General features: G+C 40.8%; 1 protein-coding gene across 2 annotated transcripts in view; it reads left to right on the top strand.

The window, feature by feature from the left end:
- The window catches only part of sez6a (seizure related 6 homolog a), an 88,097-nt gene that overhangs the window by 27,274 nt on the left and 38,540 nt on the right, over positions 1-22,283 (top strand). For both annotated transcript variants that reach the window (XM_084028637.1, XM_084028636.1), the window contains exons 3-4: positions 16,579-17,289; positions 17,756-17,877. In XM_084028637.1, coding sequence (XP_083884763.1) covers positions 16,579-17,289; positions 17,756-17,877 — 833 coding nt within the window. The remainder of the gene's footprint in view (positions 1-16,578; positions 17,290-17,755; positions 17,878-22,283) is intronic.

The raw sequence follows: 22,283 nt of genomic DNA, 5'->3' as shown, positions 1-22,283 counted from the left end.
AATGTACAGGGGGAAATATGTTTCTTTGTCAGACACATGACGATAAATACGGAAGAAAGAGGAAAGGGTAAAGGGGTAAACACATATGAAAGACGGGCACTGCGGATGTGGATGGCATTGGGTTACCTACATCTGCTGGCATACTTTTATTTGATTCATCTGTTATTCATGCACCTAGTTTATCTCCCGCTGACAAGTTGTCATTCTCCCCTCGTCTTTTGTCCTTTAAAAAAAAATACATTGAATTATTCACCTCGCTTCATGTATGATACTGCTGCTGTCAGTCCACATCACTCTGGAAGCAGATAAGAGAGAAGTTTTTGGGTCATGTTTGTAAAAAAAAAGAAGAAAAACCTGCCAGAGGATACTGATCAGCCTTGATAAGGTGCTTCAAGATGCTTTAAGTTCTTGCTACCGTCTGTTTAACTTGTGAACAGAAAGGCTTGAGGTGCCGTGAACTTCCAGGTGATGCTGCAGGAGAACGTCTAAAAGAATGAATTTACTGAGCTCATTCACCACGTGTTAGAACAGCTGACTTCCCAAAGGTCGTCACAGGATGATGTTATCCGTCTGACTCACTTCTCCTGGTGGACGGGTGCACCATCTCCAAAGGACCCACAGCAATCCTGGGTTTGGTATGCTAGAGCGTATGAAATCTATAAAATCACCCTGTTGTTAGACGCTACAGTGCAGTTTTGTAGCTGACAAGTTTGATTTTTCAGCGTGACAATAACGCGGCTGATCACAGTGCATTAGCTGGAAGTACAGTAGGACTTGTGTGTGTGTGTGTGTGTGTGTGTGTGTGTGCGTGTGTGTTTATGGAGGGAACTAATGTTTCCAGCTCGCTCAAATCAAGGTCTGCTCATCTCGCTGCAGAGCTGCGGCATAAACAAACACCTGCCGGTGTGAATATCAGCTTTGATGTACATCTCTCACATGCAACGGCGGTGTAGGGTTAGTGCTGGCGTGGGTGTTGGGACCACCTGCTGTCTTGAAAGACCTCCAGGAGAAGCGCTAGATTCTCGACAGGGCTGGAAGAGGAGCGTCGCGCACAAAGGAAACACGAGGGATCCGAATGAGAGAACCGTCCCCTCGTACTCGGCTAAGTGCGTGCAATGCTCATCGCTGCTAATCCTGGCGGCCTCTCGATCCAGATTAGCTCTGACGGCATCGGATCAATAATCATGTCTCACATGTAAATAAGATGCAGCAGGTTTGCATCAAGAGAGAGAAGGTAGGCAGACTGATTGCTAAAATATGGCTTGGCATCGCTTGCAGACTTCTGCAATTAACAGAACTATATGAATGATGCAAAGATTAAATGCGACCCAACAGTTTAGCTGCATGAAACGGGGCGAGAGCGAAACACCTGCTGATGAACGCCTCAAGATTTCTGCCGAGCCGTAACAGACAAAGCTTTAAAAATGTATATTAACAGTGATGTGAGAAGGATGAATGACTGGGCACTAAAATTTAGTTTGCAGCCCCTTAAATTCGTTCAGGCTAAACCACTTTAATTTCCCCCTCTTTCCCCCTCTCTTCCACACAGATTTGCTCTTGCACCACATGTGTTTGTAGATCCTCTTAGGGTAGCCAGGCTTGAAATCCAATTTTGGTGAAGCTATAAAAGCGCAGAAAAGAAATAAATAAAATAAAAAGTTTATAAACTGTGATGATTCTTTTCATTACACAGGCGCCAGTGAAAAAACAACTTTAGTGCAGAGAGGTATTTATTTATTAATTTTTTGTGATTTTACACACGGACTCAAAAAATGCTTATGTATAGTTTATTTTTCCAAAGAATAACAGCTGCTCACCAGGAGCCTTGTTCATCATCTGGATTTTGTTTTTACCATCTGCCAGTGCTTCGATTTTATTGGCTCTACTGATGTTCTGCAATTACCTGGTGTGGTAATTTACAACACATCATAATAACCTGCTCCTGCAGAAGTGTTTAAATAAGATCAGAGCAGAATATTCTCTCAATCATGCACGAGCACACCACTCTCACACAGTGTATTAAAGCAATAAGCCACAATAGTCTGCAGTTATGTAAAGCAACTACTGGAAGAAGTATTCTGAGGTAAAATGAAAAAAAAAAAAAATCCACTGTTAAGTGGATGATTGTGTTAATAAAACTACTTTGAGTTTTATAAGTCACTAAACCAAAGTTGTAACACATTTATACGATACCTTCAGGCTACTTCAAATATGGAGCAATTTCCATTCAGCGTGGTTTTAAATGTGATTATTTTTCACCCATCCTTGACTCGTAATTATGCATGCATGTAGAGAATGATAACCGTGTCACAGAAGATACAGAATTACAAAGACACAGTACACTGACAGTAGACTCCATGGCATCCGCTTTGCATGGAAATAAGGATTTCACATCATACAGAATGATGTAAGGAATACTACAGTTAGGTGTGCTCCATAATCCAATAAGCATAGAAACAAATGTGTCTTTTTTTCAAATCTGCCGCACAGCTTATCAGAGTGATCATATTTCCTCTTACATGATATTTTGTCCTGCAGGACGTTAGCTCCCTTTAACCCGTCCCCATGCTCCAAACACGCAGTCGAGCGACGTGTTGGGACATTTTTAATCGCTCAAAACCTGAAACACCACCAGCAGCTGTCTGATATATTGAGTCAAACTGTTATGGTGGAGAGCAACATCAGTAATCAGAACACAATAATATATCGTTTTGTTGTTTTCAGAGGGCTGTCTTTCTGCCTTTATGTAAATACTCGCTGTGATGTCATTGATAGTCAAGAAAAAAATGGGACCATTCATGCACGCAAACACAGGTTACTAGGATCGGGATTAATGATAAAATGTCACATTAACTGGGATTAATGTAATTATATTACTGTACTGCAGTATTTTAAAAGTCTAACAAAAAACACTGTTAATGCTCGGGATTTATTGATTTTGCTGTAAACAAGGTACTGCTTCTCGCCAAATAGATAACAAATATATTACAAATACACTGTATATAATATATTTTTACTTTGAGTTCCACTCAAAAAATGAGAGAAGTATGTTTGCCGTTTCAAGCTTTTGGTTTGAATTCCAAACAATCATCAGGAGGAGGAAGAAGAGTGTTTGCTTATTAACAATGAAGCTGATGATGTCACAGACAGTCAGCGGCGGTTCATAAGTTTCTAAGATCGCACATAAACAAACGTATAAACGCTCAGAGGCAATGCGAGTGTTGCTGTGCAGTGTGGATGTGTTTCTCATACTCACTTTAACGGTCTTATATGAGGAAGCCCATCTATCTTCATGCAAATTGGCATCGTGCACTTTTTCCTTTACAAATGCAAGTTTGAGCTGAAACACTTATGGAAGGGACCTTTTCGTAGGACATGTGGCTTCTCGGCTCCAAAGGGCCCTGCATCTATCAGACCTCTACGGGAAGCAGAGTCATCCATCACTGTCACTGTTAATATTGTTTCCCCTCACCTCCCAATAGGCAGCTTGTGTATTGGTTTACAGCATTTATGTTTTCAGACTTGTGTACTCACAGGCCCTCACCTGGCTGTGCTCTCTGGCATCCCCCTGCCAGAACGCATAAAACTAATTTCAATGTTACATGCAGCCAGCATATTAAAATGTCTCCGCTCCAAGACGTCTCTCTCTCTCTCTTGTCACATTCTGTTTCTTGTCTCAAGAATGCGTTGAAAAATGTTCTTGTGAAATTGCTAAGATTTGCTGTATTTGTAATCGATTACATTTCCAATGCTTGGTGACACCAATTTCTGAGTCTTTACGTGGGAGAGATGTCCATTCATGATAAAGTATGACTTTTTCTCCATTAAAGTCAAATAAATGACATTTTGTGAATTAGCTCTTTTTCCACAATGCCTGCAAATCCTAAAGCAAAAGGTTTACCTTGACCTATAATGTGAACCTGTAACATTTTAATAGAATAATTATCTAATATAATAATATAAATTACATATAATCTGCGTGCGATGATACACAACAATTGTAGTTTCCTATACATTTCAATCTTGATACACTTGTTTGGAGTTTCAATGGCTCCAGTCCACAGTCATATTTGTCAATGTTCACAATCATGATTAAATTAGTATTTTTTAAAACATTCATGTCTATTTCCGCAAAATCTGTATATTGATGAAAAAGCAAAATTACAGTTTTTGTAATACTCGTTATGAAACAAGATACCCCAACTCAAAGGTTGCTCTTCTAATTGGATGAGACGACCATCAAAGGGTTAAAAGAAAAAAAGGAATTCTCCAAATTGCCAAAAACAGACCTTTGTTGATACAAAATACAAAAATTGCAGTTGTCCTGATCAAAGCAAAAATGTCGTCACTCCACTTAGATGCAACCTTCCAGCATGTGTCTGTCAAGTTTCGAGAGGAGAAATTGGCATCTTCTTCTAAGAATAGGAACCTAATGGTGGGTCTTTCTCTCCAGCTGTGCGGCTGTCTTTACTTACAAGAGACTCAAACATCACATGTCACAAAAACAACATTTCAAACGCCCCGTCTCTTTGCTCCTCCTGACTTCTCGTCCTTTTGACCACTTTATTTTGCTTGCTTGCTCCGGCAGAGTGCACAGAAAAAATACTTGTGCTCACAGTGTTGGGAGATGTGAGTGCCAAAGTGATTTTTGTCTGAGAGTCTGCTCGTCCACCTCCTTCGATCCAGTTCTGTAAATATATAAAAGGTCAAGGCTCACACTTGAATGCGATCGCTTCTGCTCTGCCTTCCAGCGCTATTATAGTAATCACCATTTCCCCCCGCATACGTAGACGCTCACATCCACGTTTCCACGCATGAAAAAGGAAAAGGAGTCACAGCAGAAATACAACAAACACAACAAAGTCTAACGACTTGACAATGTGAGACGACACAGCAAATGTTCAGCCCGATTGTTGGACAAACATCACCCTGATACATCACACAGCATCACTCCAATGACTTGCTTTGTCCACTTTTGTGTGGTCACTGACTTAAGACCATGTTGTTGAGCTAACTGTTTCGGTATACCGTCTAATGTGAGTGTGGAAGGGAACCACATAGTTGGGTTCAAGACACAGACTGTATCTACAAATTGGATGAAGTCATTGTGACGACCCCCGATTAGTTGTGGACTATAGTTTTGAAGCCTCAGGATTGGCATTTTGGCAGACGCCATCTTGGAATTTTTGCAACCAGTGAACAGATATTAGGCCTACAGGTGGATCTGATGAACAGAAGCGCCAGAGCGGCACTCATTTACATTTAGCGTATTTAGCAAACGCTTTTATTCAAAGCAACTTACAACAAATACATTTGTCGGAAGAAAGTATATCAGAAACAGTATATCACTAGCAGTAGGCTACAGTAAGGCACTCCAAGCAGCAACCTTACTGGACCCATCTGGATTCTGGTGTGAAGCTGTTTACAAAGTTAGCTTCCATTATTCAAAGTTAACTTATACTATCTTGGTAAGTATAAAGTAATCCTAGTAGCTATTTGTATTGGTAGCATGGTAGCAAGGCTAGCCACCTGTCAATCACAAGGTAGCCCCGCCCTAAAACATACCCTGCTTTATTAGCTATTTAACTGTAATTGGGACCATAATTTACCAAATCAACATCATGCTGCATTGAATAAGACTTGATCGAGACCATACACTCATGTTTACTATCTTTACTGAGATAATACATCAAGTGAGAAGTAGGGTAATTTTCTCATAGACTTCAATGAATTCTGACTTTTTTTTAAACCAGAGGAGTCGCCCCCTGCTGGCCAGCAGAGAGAAGGCAAGTGGGCTTCACTTTTCAGAAGTGGAGGTTCCCGCCCAGTTCAACCAAAAGCATGTGTACGCATGTAAAGTGTGTGTATCCGTGTGCTATCCAATGATGCGTGTACCGAATGAACCAGGCAGCACACATCACAGGAGCGGCAGTACTGCAATGTATGTCACACTATAAAGGCATCGACAAATGGAACAGCTGGTCAGGTGAGGACTACAGTAAGGCACAAGGTAAACTGTACTGAATATTAAGTCTGGACTCAAATAGACTGTTTGGCTGTGAATACCAGGAGGCCTGTTTCAAAGGAAGTTGACTCTGCAGGAGAAGACTCCCACTGAGCGAAAGACTGAGGTAACAGATTTCTAGTTTGCATGATAGTTCGGGTGAAAATCTATTTGAGTAAATGTGCCAGAGTGAAGTAAGCTGCAGGCCCTGGTGATGGATTTATTCTGCAAAAATATTAAAGATAGTACCTTGAGGTAATTCTTTTAAAACTGATAAAAAATAATCCCAGTATTCTTATCCAATGAGGGTTTCTTCCCTCTTCTTTTCTTCCATTTGCTGGAATAAAAGAAAGCAGTGAAAACAGCAGGGTGCCGAGTAAGCCCACCTCACCCATTTTTAACCTTATCTTTATGGCGTTGCCAAATGCCGCCATGCTTGCACACACCATTGAAAATTCAGTTCATTTCAAGTTTATTAACCTGAACAAAAGAGCAATGTACTACCTGGTAAAAGCAAATAATGGGAAAAAACAAAGACAACAACCCTCAATGTTTCTTGCTGGCACCTCAATTTCCCTAGTTTCAGATGGCCTTTTTCTGTCTGATAAAGAAAATGATGGAGTTCTTGAGGCTGAGATGAGTCTTTCTTGCTTGTGCGAGGGATTCAGCGTTTTAACAAGAAGTCTCCCAACAACCATTGACAGGTGTAATGGGCATGTCAATCTGTGACAAGTACACAGATAAGATTGGAAATTGCCCGTGTGATCCTTTAGTAGTATTTTCCTTGGCCTGATGAATTTGTTAAGTGGCTGGGGAATGATTGAAGGAGGTATGACTGCATGACATCAATCAATCGGTTTTAAGTTCACCACCAATGTATGTAATGTTGGGATTAACATATATGTGTACATTATACAATTTCCCTCTACAGAGAGAAAGAGAGCCTTTACTACAAGACGACTGTTAACACATTCTGCTCACATTATTTAGTAATCTGCTGCAGATTTGGAAGTTGTATGTCTTTTTTCACCCACAGCTTCATTCTTAATTGACTCCACCATGGAGTAAATGAGAAGAAAATGAAAAGATAAATGACTCTAATGGGAGGAAATGAAGTGTGAAAAGAGACAGCCCTCCTTGTATTTTCCAGGATGCAACACATTGGTGAATTGAAATACATCCGGCTTCTGTACAAGAGAGATTCTGCCATGATTACAGAAAATGATGTCATTTTAATACCGGGGCGTTTTGCACAACAAGACATGTACTCATTTATTCATTGGTTTTCTGGTAGAAAAAATATAACAAAAGGTTAAAAGCAAAGAAGACACAGAAGAAGATATAATAGGAAGAACTGTGGCATGGAGAATTGATTAAACTAACAAAATGATAGATTATCAAATAAATGATTGCCATTCAAACAACCCTTCAGTATAGAGTTCAGAGTTGTTTAAGCTTGGCCCAGTTACCCCCTGCTGCTTTGGTGCTTTACAGTAGATTTCATGCAAGTGGCGGCGGCTGGGTAGCTCCGTTTCTGTTCTGCTCCAGTTTAAAGGTCAGGTCTTACAAGCTTCCTAGCACCATTAAGACACAGTTTGTTTAAAGCCTGTCTGAAGGACAATGCTCAATGAACCGGAACACAGACAGGCCGTAATAAATGAAAGGGAAAAGTTATGGTTCCGCTCAATGAAGTCAAAGGGCAGATGGAGGATAAGAGTGCGTCTCATTTCAATATGCTGCTATCCTCACGACTCAAAGACCAGAACGAGGGTAAAAGCTAAATGTGATGCTCAGAAATTCATGGATGCACTATACTGAGCTTAGAATGGAAATTACTGTGTGATTTGTGACCTTTTGGGTTTTTTTTCTTCCTTTTCTTTGAAAGGCTTATTCTTCCAGGCACTGCTCACTTAATTTCATTTTCTTCATTTTCTTCCTGTTACCTTTTTTTCTTTCTTTTTTTAAATAATGTATTCACACGTCCATGCACTTGTCACACCCACAAACCACATTAAATTAACAATTCATTACGTTAACTAATGGAATCATTTATCAGTTTCACCCCATTATTTCCCCTTATGCCTTTCCTTATGGCTTCATGCAAACAAGTGTAGACGCTGCACGATACTGCGGGAGGTTGCAGCGAATGACATTACTCGGAAATGTTCGCCACGTGTCTGAATGAATTCAGCTCAAGGCTCCGCCGAGGACCCTAAAAAGGAGTCATGTAGAGCAATCTGAAGGCCTCGTATCTGAGCCCAGCGGAAGCTGCTTATTGATTTGCTTGTCTAGTGGCTCTTTGTAATAATAAGGAAATAAATCCCCTGGATGTGAGGAGATTGATGTCAATCAGCGGCCCGCCTCAAGTGTGGCTTGTCCCATCTTATTAGTGCTCCCTGCGTGCGCTGAGTGTTCACTGATGACTGCATTGATATGCAACTGAAGAGATGAGGCTATGTGTTGCCATCTTGAGGAGGATTCCCCTGTGATTGCTCACTCAGTCTTCTCAGTCAGTGGCGACTGAGAGAGAAGATGTCATGGAATATCAGGGCGAAGCATAGCTCACAGGATGGCCGGCCGCTCTTTATTCTAATCTAGTCAGAGATGAGACATAGGACGGGATACGTGCGTTATCATTTTAGAAGTCTTGTGCAAACCCCATTTTGGCTCCTCGAATGCTTTCATCGTGTTGAGAAAAACAAATGAGCAGCCCAGTTGAGACGCTCAGCTCAGTTTAGAGCAGCAACATTGTTGTCGCTGCAAGACAGCATAAAAACGTGAGAACAACGAAACACAATGACAAAGACAAGACCATTCAGAATAAAATAAAGGGTGTACAATAAAAGCTTGCAAAGAGCAGCATGGAGTATAAACATTGGAAATGTATAAAATGCGAAACTGCGTGAGGAACAAGAGGCGGTGTATGAATGATGGCATAACATCCCGGTTGTTTTCATTTCACTTTATCCAGCAAGATACCTTTTAAAGATTCAGCAGGACGACACCTTTTTAAACATTAATGTGGCAGATAAATGTCAAGAATATACGATGCCGTATTAGGGCCACTGTCGGAAAAAAAGAAAAAGAAAAAAAAACGGAGCCGAGAGAGGTAGGCAATATTCAGAGAGAAAAAAAAAACAACAGGCTGTACTTTGTACTTTAAAACTAGCAAATTTGCAAGTTTATAAAAGTAGCAATTTTGCTAGTTTTAAAGTCACAAATTTGCTACTTTATTACGATGCTAACAACCGGCATTTATGCTAGCTAAAATGCCATGAATGTTGCATTTATTTTCTAATTAATACATCACAACAGGCAAATTGTCATCTTATGGGTGTTTATTGATCGGGCAGTTGGGGTAAATGCTAGCAGTAGCAAGTAACATGTTTACCACTTTTTTTTATAGAATAAAGAATCTTGCCCCCTTCTCTCACCTCCGTCTTCTTTTGGCATGTATTCACGTGTACATAAAAACAAGTTGCTTGGATCCGCTAACATCGGATATTTGCTGTTGCTATGCTGATTAACTGTCTCTATAATGGTTGCGTATTTAGTTTCAGGTTGGCATGTCCTTACATAGCTGAATAAAGTGTCTTTAAGAACAAGTGAACCTTTTCCTCCGAGACCCTGAATGTCCTGAATGTGCTCTGCTAAATGTGCCAAGCAGATGAAACATTACACTAAGTATATCTCCCCCGAGACAATAAATGGTATTTTATTGTATTCGTGACACGGCTTAGAATAAGATAACAGTTATCTCATTATGTCAAGGTAATTACCACCTTTAATTTATGAATTAGCACGACAGTAATTAACCAGCTTCGGTGTGGTGTGATTTAATGTCGCTGTTGGATCTACTGCAGTAAAGTAAGCAAACTTCGACTGAGGTACACACCATGCTACATTTCATATCAGCTATATCTCCTGTAGGCAGTGGATGATGTGGAAAATTTATGCTACAATTATCCTGGCAAAAATATTTGTGATTCACGACGTTATCCCGATAATCATCAAAATATGCTGTCAACTCTTTAAATGGCAGCACAACATACTCAAATAACTTTCCCCTTACTTTGTCAAGACCGATTTGTATAGCACATTGTACAGAAGACACCTATTTTTGAAGATTGTAAATTAATAATTAAAAATTAATAAAGTTTAAAAATTAGCAACATTCTACGAGTCTGTGTGAGGCCTATTTTTTTTTAAATCATGCTCTACTATTCACTTCTCTACCACGATAGCAAGCTAGCTATTTCAAGTCACTCAAGTGACAACAGTCAAGGTCATCTCACTGATGAAAATTCACCACAATCAACTTATTGTGTTTTTATCCCGATCCGCAAAGAAATCCTATACTTCTGATGTCACTCAGGCCATAGCAACACGTCTTTAACCACCAGTTGTACAGTAGACAGCACAACTTTCACACATGTCAGCATCGCTTTGTGATTATATTAATTGACCGTGAATTGATGCGACTTGCAGGTGTGTGCAGGGTTAAATGTGACACCCATTCTGTGGACCTGACGGAGCACATCGAGATCACTCTGTTCTGACAGTTGCCTGGTTATGCCAGCATGTAATAGTACCTCTATACTCGATTGGAGTCCTTCAAGCACATTACATTTAAATTGGCAGGCAGTACAGGGTGTGATTTTCTAGGTATGGATGGAAGCAGGTGAGAACTGGACCTGCCTGTGTTTCAAATTACAACCTTTGCCAGACCCTTGGAGAGTCAGTATCCAGCAAAGGTTGTCATTTTTTTTTTTTTTTTACAGATAAGACAAGATAGGTAACAAATCAAATGATCATCATTTCAGTGTTTGCTTGCACAAAAGTGTGTTGCTAGGTTTGATAACAACATGAGAAAAGCCCATGGAAGCCTCTCTTACTTGTATAAAAGCTGGTCTGCCTGACTGTTACAAGTTAAACTGTATGAGTTGTTGGCTCTTTAACACTTAACTGGCTGAATTTGATCTTTCAACTTTGCATGCTAGAATTAGGATGATACAGAATCAATGTGCTGCAGGCCATATTTGATGGAAGGAATCATTTTCTGAAAGACAGCAAATGACAACCCTTTCTCACTCTTCCCCAACTATTCAATAATAATTGGTCAGTGACCCTTGATTTCATAAATTCAAGCACTTCAATAAAAACCCGTCCCAGCATTAGTAAGAGCATGTGATCTAATATGATTCAGCCGGTATTACTAATTCAGGCAGAGCATTTTTGATCAATATATTGGCATCAGCCATTAATACATTTTTTTAACAAACAAAAAAATCTTGATTCATTCCATTTATCTAATTTTAGGTTCATAGCTAAATTCTAAAATCAGTTTTATTTTGGGTATTTCTATTATTCTCAAATTGTTTTACTGTCATTTGCCACACAGCCCCATGGCAAGAAGCTATTTCACACATAACTTTCTAATGTTGCTAGTTTGGGATCGGGGACGTACTGCAGAGAGAAATCCAACCGGCACCCGTTGCATTTACACCGATAATGTTTCATCGTTGTGGCCGTAATAAACATTATTACTGCTTTGTACATGTTGTGGAAGTCCCGGACACACCGGGAAACTAAACGGCGTCCTGCCTGAGTTCATACCGGGAGGGGATGTTCCCATTCATTTTCTATGTAAGAAGCCATGCGATGTCGTCACGGAGCGGCGAGTTTCGAGAGACGGGGCCGCCTCCACAAGCTCTCGGAAATCTTTTATACTGACCGTTAAATAAAGACAGATTCAGCAACTGCATAGCTTATTTCTCGCATAAAATGTCTTCAGAAACACATTTCGGTGAACTATTTTCGTAAAATAAGAGAATGTTTTTTTAATTATCCCGGTAATTTGTCTGCGTGATAAATACTAGATGAAAATTGGTTGAAATGCGTGTGTCTCACACCCAATGCATGAGACTTGAGAGCCCTGTCAATCTAATATGGCATGCTCTACACGTTTTCTTTGCATATTGCCAGTTTAGTTGTGTAAATATGAAATTTCATATTGCACCTGTCACATCTTCTGCAGCTCAAATTTAAAGTCGCAGTTGGCAACATTTGTTTGATCATATTCACTGAAGCCGAGACTATGTTCCTTTAGAACAACATAAATCATCCAGTTTTAGAAAAAAAAAACGCGCCTCTACGTTCACGTAGCGTTGTTTGTTTTGCACCCGTATCACCCTGTAGTTCACAGTTCGTGCACACGCCACAGATCCCACCTCCCCCCTCACGCATGTTACAATATCACAGGCACACACCTCAAGCTAGGTATACGCTAAATGACATTAGCAGTTGCTATCTATGAGTAAGTTAGCCAGCCTACCTCTGTGTAGCGTGTACTCCATGCCGTTTGTCGATGAGAGAAGACACGTGCGCGTTCACAGGAATCTGGTGCACACGCACTGACGAGCACTCAATGGGAGGGAGTGGAGGAGCTCGGTGGTAGAGGGGGAGGGGCGTGAGTGTTGTAAACATTCAAAATTTGATTCGATTGCGACTGCAGCTTTAAGGTATTTTACAGACAAGATTAGCAATCAGTGACATTGCAGTCATATCTACTGTAAGTATCACAAATATAAATAATATTTGCAACCTATTAATGCAACTTCCTTAAAAAACACAACTACGTATCTTCAACTGTAAACACCTAATTAAGGTTCAGCAATGAGAACAGCTTGGTAGCAGCACTCGCTCCGCTGTAATCACCACAGTAAGGTCTCCAACCTGTACACATTGATCCTGTATTGATCTGTGTATGAGAAACTCTGGTTTAACCCAGTTCTCCGTTCTCACTCTCCACTTCCACTCGATATTCTGACTGAGGAGAAGCTACTGGATGGTCAACAGCTGACCAGCACAGATAGAGATGGATCCAGAGACGAGGCAGAGAAAATAAGAGTTGGGCCAGTTGGCAGTTCAGCTCAGCAATAACAATACTCTTGTCAAAAGTGTAATTCCCCAGTTCCACCATACAGTATATTCCAGATTCCTCTATACTTTGCAATTATGAAGAGCAGCGGGGGAGGGAGGTGGCAGCCTCGTAAACTTCAATCATTCATGAAGACCTCCCTTTACACTCTTTATTCTCGCCGGTTGTGAGACATGTCAAATATGCTTAGTTTGCCTTTATAGTGCGGCTTTCGCTGCTCTTGTTGTGACAGAATAAGGCTACAAGGAAATGTTCCTCCTCCATCTGAACAGAACATCAAAAGGTCTTTGAATTGCTCCGCCAAGAAAGATAAATGTGGTGTTGTCGCGTCTGCCAGTGTAATGTAAAACCATGTGTCAATTCTGTCAGCCTGGGAGAGGCTTTGTAACAAAATTGTTTACTCTTCCTCTCGAATAGCTCGATCAAACTTTTATTAGCGTGGTAAAACCACTCTGCATCAGCAAAATGTTACAGTGGCTTACAACTACTTTCGAAGTTTTATGAGCGAAGCAGTGCCTCTTCTGTGGCGCACATCATTTTTCTTTTTGCATTAATTCAGGCACCATTTCTCATTTAAAACCTACATATGTATTTCTTGTTATGGGATTCCTTATAGAATCAATAAAGACAAAGTCAGTTTTCCAGGTTGAATGTTTGCCCTTGGCAAGCACGTTTCAGCTTTCGTTTCATATGCAGGAAAAGCCGCGGCGGCTTGTAATCAATGTCATAGAATAAGCCAGTCAATTGAAGAGTAGGCAAGCTTTATAATTTAATCAGATGTTAAGAACACGGGGATTAAACAAGTTTAGACAGGCTCTGAAGCTCACCATGATAAGCATTTGAGAATATATCATTATATAAGTTCTCCCATCACATGCTTGCATTTTACTAACTAAAATGTGCACAAACATCATATAACCATCATATAATCATCATATAATGGGCCATTAAAGGCCATTTTCCAGTGAATCTTGCATGGTTTTTGACTTGCAGCCTTCATACAGCGCTGTGGCTAATAAAAACACTCACCATGACGATTTCTTTTGCCGCCTGTGTCAACAGCATCCTTTCATCTAGAAAGCATGAAAGGTGTACTGGCAGCTTTTCTGCCTCGTTAATACAAACGGGTGCAAGCTAATTAAGGTGTCAAAACAGATGGCATTGTTTCATGCACACATAAGAGGATTAGATGAACTCCCTCAGTGTTTTTGGATATTCATCTTACGGCATTTGAAAAAAAACAACAAAAAAAACAGAGAAAGGCTGAAATGGCATTAATGCCAAATTAAAGTAAGAATTCACAGTCAGCTGTAATCATTATAGTCAACTCATCTCACTCTCCTTAAAAGATGTCGATTGTAGTAGATGTTATATTTTTTTGTCCAGCACTGTATTCCTAGATCTGTCTTAACAAGATAGACGGACATCTTGCCTACAAACCCTCAAAAACAGCCAGTCAGCATTTCAAAAACTTAAGACAACTCTTTCTATAAAGGTAATCTTTCGTCCCATCTGAGTGTGTATGTCTAGCAGCCTGCCGGAGAACATTTGATCATTTCAGGATAGCTGTCCTGTCAAAGCCACAAAGGACGTACAAAGACATTCATCTTTGCTAATGTTGTCGCTGTCTGGAGGATTTGCAGTGGTGGGAGCCATCCATTCATCACATTATCCCCAAACAACTGATGTGAGGAAATGTAGCAGATAATAGGGTAAATATGGCACTATTGGACTCAGTCATTGTGGCAACAAAAAAAGCCCACTTACACTGCATGAAGTGATTAGCCAGTCTCTTCTTCTTGCGCGGTTAAAAGATGGCTGATAGAGGCATAGAGGTGAGAACATAATGAGTTTTATATTGGACTGGATTGCTCCTTCAAATTTGGTGAAGAGCTGAAACCAGAATTGTATTCAAATGCAGCAGATTCTCTGTATCATTCAAGAGCAGGTGCCTCTTAGACTGAAGCAGATTTTTACAGGGATTTAAGTTGAAAAGTCAGTAAACTTTAATGTATTAAGCCATTTTGAGTTGCTTATGATGGCGTATTAGGGCCACTGTGGGAGAAAAAATTAAAAAATGGAGAGAGCTGGGCAATATTCTGAGAAAAAAAGTCACACATTTGTGACTTTATAAAGTAGCAAATTTGCTATTTTATAAAGTCAGAGATTTGCTACTTTATTATGATGCTAACAACCGGCATCTATGCTAGCTAACTTCCCATGAATGTCGCATTTATTTTCTAATTAATACATCACAACGTGTGACAACGCTTTGCTAAGGTCCTTAGGGTGATGGCTGTTGATGATTATTGTTGGGAAATTTTATACGGGCCAAATTGTCATCTTATGGGGGTTTATTGATCGGGTGGTTGGGCTAAAATGCTAGCGGTAGCTTTCACGTGTTTTCACGTTCTGTCATTTTGTTATTTAGTCCACTTCTCTATACCTACTGGCCTTCATACGCCATTATAATTACTTCCCACTGGTGGTTTCACTTTATTATGTTTGAAAGTTATTGTTTAAATCTGTGCATCTGTCTGTGGTTGGCGATTATTTTATTACTAACATTCAATCGTGTTCTGTCCTTTTCCTAAAGCTCAGTCACTGTCAAAGTGGAAACTCGTGTCTGCAAATATCTTCTGTGACTTGCAATAATGTCTGTTTTGTGTGTTTTACTGAATACTCCCTGCTTGAGTGTTTTTCCTGTGGAACTTTTAATAATGCCTGCTCTCTCTGTGTGTGTGTGTGTGTGTGTGTGTGTTCGAGGTCGACAAAAAGAGAGCATACAAATACAGCACTAGCCTACAAAAGAATGCATTAGAAAAATATGTGCTTTTAAATCTTTATCTTACAAGTAACGAGACTATTCTGCTTAGTGTCTCTCCGCTCTGAGATTCCGCCGCCTGCAGGGTGCGATTGTGGAATTCGTCTTTGATAATAAACCGGCTTTCCACAAGCCGCTACCCGCCACTGTCACTGTTAGTCAGTCACATCTCAAAATCTGAATTCAACAATGTTCTTCAATGAAATGCACAGTGTGGCGTGTCATGCACAGGAAGAAAATATGATTATAACACTGAAGACATATTTGGAAAAAAAACTGCATGTGTTCATACATAGGATACTATACTATCATATAATGCGTACCACAGCCTGCCTCACATGCAATGACCTTAAATGTCAAGCCGTTGGACTATTTTGCTATTATTTAAGCTTCCGTAATGGATAGCAAGGATTATACTTACTATGCCTCCCCCCAAAGCCACACACACACACACACACACACACACACACACACACACACACACACACACACACACACGCACACACACACACACACACACACACACACACACACACACACACACACACACACACACACACACACACACACACACACAGGATAATGAACTGATTTAAATAGCAACACACTATGTGTGGAAGAATTATACAAGGAGGACAGCCTCTCACCTCATTAGGCATCATTTTTGTAGACTATAGGCTGGCAGTCTTGATGATTCTATAATGAAACTGTCAAAAAGACGTACTGCTCTCGTGTGCCGTACGTCGCATTTGTAGCTCGCTGGCCTGTTATATTTTCTGCTTAACACAATCATACTCTCTTTCTTTCCAGGCATCAGTAAGAGGACACTGGGCCTAGGCAGGGACTCGTCAACACAGGACACAGAGAGCGAAGTCCACCATGTCACCACCGTCTCCCCAATGAACATCCCCAACCACCGGCCTGTCCTCAAGGGCCTGCAGCTTCACGAGCACCTACTCATAAGGGATTTCCAGGGGGACCAGCACTTTTTTAAGGAGGATGGCTCCGTGGCTGCATATTCCACCTTGCCAGGCTCTGTGTCGGCCTCAGATGCAGGAGATTCTGTCACTCAGCTGGTGCCCCATGAGGACGCCCCAGCCTTCTCAGACATTGCCACCACTGCCACTGTAGCCGCCACGTCCCCACTGACCACATTTTTTCCCACAACACCGAGGCCGCCCATGTCTCTCCCCCAAAAGAAGTCCCCTAAGACAAGGGAGCCGGACAAGGTAGAGCCAACAACAGACTCCCTCACCACTCAAGTGACGCCGAATAATAGAGGCTCAGCAGTGGCTTCCTTATCGTCGCTGAGGAGTCGGCCTCAAAGCTGGAGTGCATCTCCCGTGGAGGCGACCTTTGCGCCCTCCTCAATGAGGACGGATGAAGAGGAGGTGAGGGAGGGAGCCCCGATAAACAAAACTAGCCTCGATCATCCACTTCCCAACCTAACTACCCGAGGAGAAGCTACCAACACGGCGTCCACAACCGTTATCACGACCATCACCACCATGCAGACAGCAGGTAAGCATCTTCATTTTGTTTTCTCTCTGACTTTCAAAGATGACATTGGAATGACTTTTGTTTTAATAGCAGCAGCATCCGAATAAATTTTGGCCCAATGGAAATTCATTACCGAGGGTACCTTCCCCCTAAGATTTAACGCCTCCATCCCAGCAGACATAAAATTGAGCATCAGATCGTCAACATCACTGGTGGTCATTTTGTATGCGGCACACCGCTGTTCATCTCTCCACCAGGGATAACGGAGTCACTCATGTGTCAGAAACAATCTGATTTTCCCTGATGTGTCCCGCCTGTCCTTTCCACTGGCCACAGAGGGCTGAAGGCCCAGATGAGCAGTGTCGGAGAGGAAATCTGCAGAGATAGTTAGAGGGCTACAAGGCCATGGTGACACAGGTGGGCTGTCAGGAAGATCAGTGGGCCGGGGAAAAAGGGAATCACTTGTCTTTTTTTCTCTCTCCCGCAGAGCAATGCAGCCTGAATTTCACTGACCCTGAGGGTAACATCGAAATCCTGCAGCAACTTGACTCTGGAGTGGAGTGTAACTACCTGATTACGGTCTACCTGGGATATGGCATTGAGGTTCAGGTCAGTGGTACAGGCTCACTGTGATGTTGTCCCTTGTTACGAATTTTAAACTATATGTTCAACTTCTGATGAGGTTGGGAAATTCAAAACTGCATTCTTTAACCGACATTTCTAGATGTGATTACAACATTGACATTTAATCAAACATACAATAGGTGTATATATCTCCCTCCCCCCTCCCCCACCATGAGTGGTCTCTCGTATTTTGCGCCCACATCCCGCTGAACCCCTGGAGCTCCTGGACAGCGACTTTTACAGAGCTTTTTCATCCGCCTGTGGTGGATGCCCCAGACATGACCTCTTGTCTTTTAAAGTCAGTGTTGCAGAGCTATATAAGCACTTTAGGAAAATTTGTTTGTGTTTGTACAACATAGTAATGGAGGGCTACCAAAAATAAACCAATATAAACATGGCAACATAAATCACTACCTCGCTGGAGGAGTAATTACTTATTCACTCTCACACATGTTTGTTTGAAATATCAACCAATCACCTGAAAGAATAATGGTGAAGTGGGATTGGATGGTTGTCATAGCTTTTTGGTACATAAAGGCTGCCCAAGTTGCAACAAAGAGAGCACTATTAGAGTGAATGCAAAATACAATTTCACCACTAGGTGGGAGTAATTCCTACACACTCTCTCTTTAAGCTCCATTTTAGTCTCCTCCAACCCATAAGGAATAACCTGGCTGTTGCTCCAATACATTCACTAGCTATTTGCTAATGTAAATAGCATTCAGTAGGTTTTTCCAAAGGTCTTCAACTCGGAAACAGCTGCCTGCATCGAGCTATGAGACTGAACAACACAGTAAAGTCGCGGGCCATTAAAGCAACACAATAAGCTATTAAACTCAATAGAGCTGAGAGAAACTGCAGAGTTGGGTGTCTGAAAGTAAAACAATGTTACAAAAAAAAACCATTCCATTCAAACAGTAAGGAGCAGCGACAGTTTGATTCACCGTCTTAGCTCTTACAGTATTTGCTGGTCTTGCGTGGCTTGATGGAGATGGACAGGCAACAAATTGCTGGGGTGAGTGGGTGGATGGGGGCACAAGCGACGGGATCCGTCTCAAGCCTTTTTACAAAAAGGTTATAAAAATTAACTGTCAGTGTGTGTGTTCCCTGGCATTTGCAATTTCTCAAACACCTCATTTACCACTGGGGACTTTCAAATGTGTGAGCTTTGTCTTGCTGCCTCTGGAGGGCTAAGATAAGTCTTGACAGAGTGTATGTTTGAGAGTGTGTTTTTCTCTGAAAGCTTCCTCTGGGTTACGCAAGTAAATCCTCAACCACATGAGTACAGGCACACCTGCACACACACACACACACACACACACACACACACACACACACACACACACACACACACACACACACACACACACACACACAATATCATCACATTCGATACATCAGATCTCAACTTCCACGGCTTCTCCAGTGAATGAAGACAGCCAGGCTAGGAAGGGAACTGAGACGTTTTATTCCACACATCTACGGTGTTAGGCCTGATAAAGAAACAGCAGGAAGCCCTGCGTTTCAGCACCGCCATGTTAACAGTCGAGGCCACTGCCTCCCTCCCTCCCGCAGCTAAACTGATCGTGATCTGATGGCAAACTACACAGACAACTGCTCGTCACGGCTGAAGAGAATGTGGAGCCGTGGTCTCTCTGTTCCTGGCGACTGAAGATGGAAAGATAGAAACTGAAGTCAAGAATGTGTCGCACCTGCTCGTCAGCAATGTGTGAAGCTCCTCTGCCTGGAGGCGACGCAGGTCTCCAGGTTTTTAAGGAATGACAGAGATCAGGATGTCGACTTGTGGAAGAGCAGTGTGCACATGTAAAGGTTATGCAAGCAGAATGATTTTTACCGTGCATATTTACACATGGATGATTTTTAGTTGTCAACAATATACAACATCCTCACTCGTTGGCAGGATGAGATGGACACACATTAAGCTTTAGTCTATTTACCTATTCGATAGGACTTATGACACAAGTATAGGCACACGTGCGTACGCAGGCATACACCAACAGGATTTAAAACCTGGAAGTTGGAAGCCCCTCACACTTTTGATTTTTTACTTTCAGTATTGATTATTCCAAAAAAACAACAACTATTCCTTTCATTACTTTTAAATTAAGTTTATTTAGTTATTATAAAGATAATGTGAGTAACAACATATTATTTTTGGAGAAACATGCAATGTAATTTAAAAAAAATGATCATACACAAACAGCAGAAAACATGCCTAAATCAAACAGCTGGGATCAATGCTCTATCCTTTAATTGTGAGAGAATAAGATATCTTATCATGTTTCTTGTATGCGTTCGAAGCAAATAATTTAATTCATAGCATCCAGCAAGAAAAGAGATGGAATTAACCATCGTTTTAATGACTTAACTGATTCCTTCCCTTGTTTTTCCATGAGCTTATTTATAAATCTCTTATTTGTCCGAAACACAGAATTAATTTTCACTTTCACTCATGCCATTTACTGTGTTGATTGTTAAACAGGGAGAAAATGCTTATGTTCCACACTTCAGTATGAGCCTAAGGAGGGATATTATGGTTGAAGAGCATGTTCTTGTGTTGGTAGCCGGCCTCCGTCACGGAATCGAGTCGTCATTATAGCAGACAGAGCAGCAGTTTGCAAGGGCAAAGGAAGGAAATTAGGGGAAAGAAAAAAACTTTGAAGGACAGATGAGGGGAATGAATAATAACTATTTATGTTGATGTGTACCTCTGGCTTCCATCACCATCCGAAGGCTTCACATAGATTGGTGGGGAAATAAAATGAGCAAGATCAGACCTTTTCTGTGCTTAGTCAATACTCCTTTCAGCAGTCTGGCAGCTTGCAGGAGAAAGAGGATGAAATGAATGTATCAGGAGAATGTATTGCCCTCAGCCTGACTGTTCAACCCCCCCAGAATCATTTAATATTGAGAATAATTTGCAGAATAATAGCATAAATATTAGGTGGCTGATGAAACACCTACATTCAGCCCCAGAGATGAACTAATATATATATATATATATATATATATATATTAAAGGTATTGCACTGGTGTACATATAGTTAAATATATGCAGGACATTTGAACAGGTACACTGCAAATGTATTTTGTTATGAGTGCAGATGTAAAATATAGATTTATGTCTGACATTTCAAGCTGTTATATTAAGTTAGCAATGATGAATAACGTTGCCAGAGCAGGTTAAACTGTAATATGGAGGAAGGTTTTCTTTCAGGGCTCAGTTTACTCAATTTAATCCTTGAAATATACTGCAGGCAGATTTAAATATAAAATATAAAGTATCAATCTTACCAACCACTTCAGTTGGTCTGGGTGCAATGGATTCTTATTATTAAAAAAGAAAAAAAGACTAAAAAAGATAGATATTGAGTTTAAATATACATTCTTGTATTTCATGATCATGTCAACACAGCTGTCACACACATGTGAAAAGGATTTTTTCTCTTTTTAATGTTAATCTTATTTCTGTCCCTTATATCAGTCTCCTCCTCTCACTTTTGCAATAACTTTAAAAACAGGACAGATGGAGGTTTTCCAGAACCGGTCTGTGGTAGGTACTTAAAATCTTAAAAAAAAAAAAAAAAAAATTATCAAATAAATCCTAAAGCTTGCTATCAGCTCTCTCCAGGCTATCTGTCCCACTCAGATTCCTCCATCTCCGCCACTCACCGGTCTTCCTGCATGGGTCTCAAGGAGGAACCATGAGGTTCTGTACATGTTGTTCCCACTCTGTTACCCGGCGACCACATCCCTGCACTCTTGCTAAGAGCAAATGTATTGTGTTGGGAGGACTGAGAGTGGTTGATACATTTCAGGGGTTACGAGCTCAGACATGGCCAATTTCTCCCACTGCCACCAAGGCTGATTGGGGGAGTGTTTCCATTCTCTGACAGCTTTAAAAAGGAGCATCATTCAAAAAGATATCGAGGGAGGATTTTGAGGTCAATACTGTATATCCAATTTTTTTTTTTTTGGTCTTATCCATCCATCTCCCAATTCTTTCATCATTTTTTTTTTCTATTTCCACCCAGCTCTCATTTATCAGTTTTTCTATTTGTCTAGTTTCTCGTCTCGATCAGTTTCTGCCGGCGAATCTGGGGATAAATTATCAGGAATAAATTTACACCAGCTCGACTCACTATATGAATATTTTTTCCTCATACCTATTTGTTTAATTCTCCTGATTATGTTTAAAACAGTGAGTGACCACCAAGTGAAAACAAACCCTCTCTTTTGTTTGTTTCTTTAATTAAAGATTATACATATCAAACAAAGCCTTTGGTCTCAGTGGGGGAAATTACAGCTCGAGTTTTTCATCCTCAAATGAGTGAATATCGTTTTCAGAAGTTTTCAAAAAGGAAAATAAA

Source organism: Eutrigla gurnardus (genome assembly GCF_963514095.1).
Source record: "Eutrigla gurnardus genome assembly, chromosome: 15".
Classification (NCBI taxonomy): Eukaryota; Metazoa; Chordata; class Actinopteri; order Perciformes; family Triglidae; genus Eutrigla; species Eutrigla gurnardus.
This window is presented reverse-complemented; position numbering and strand designations above follow the sequence as displayed.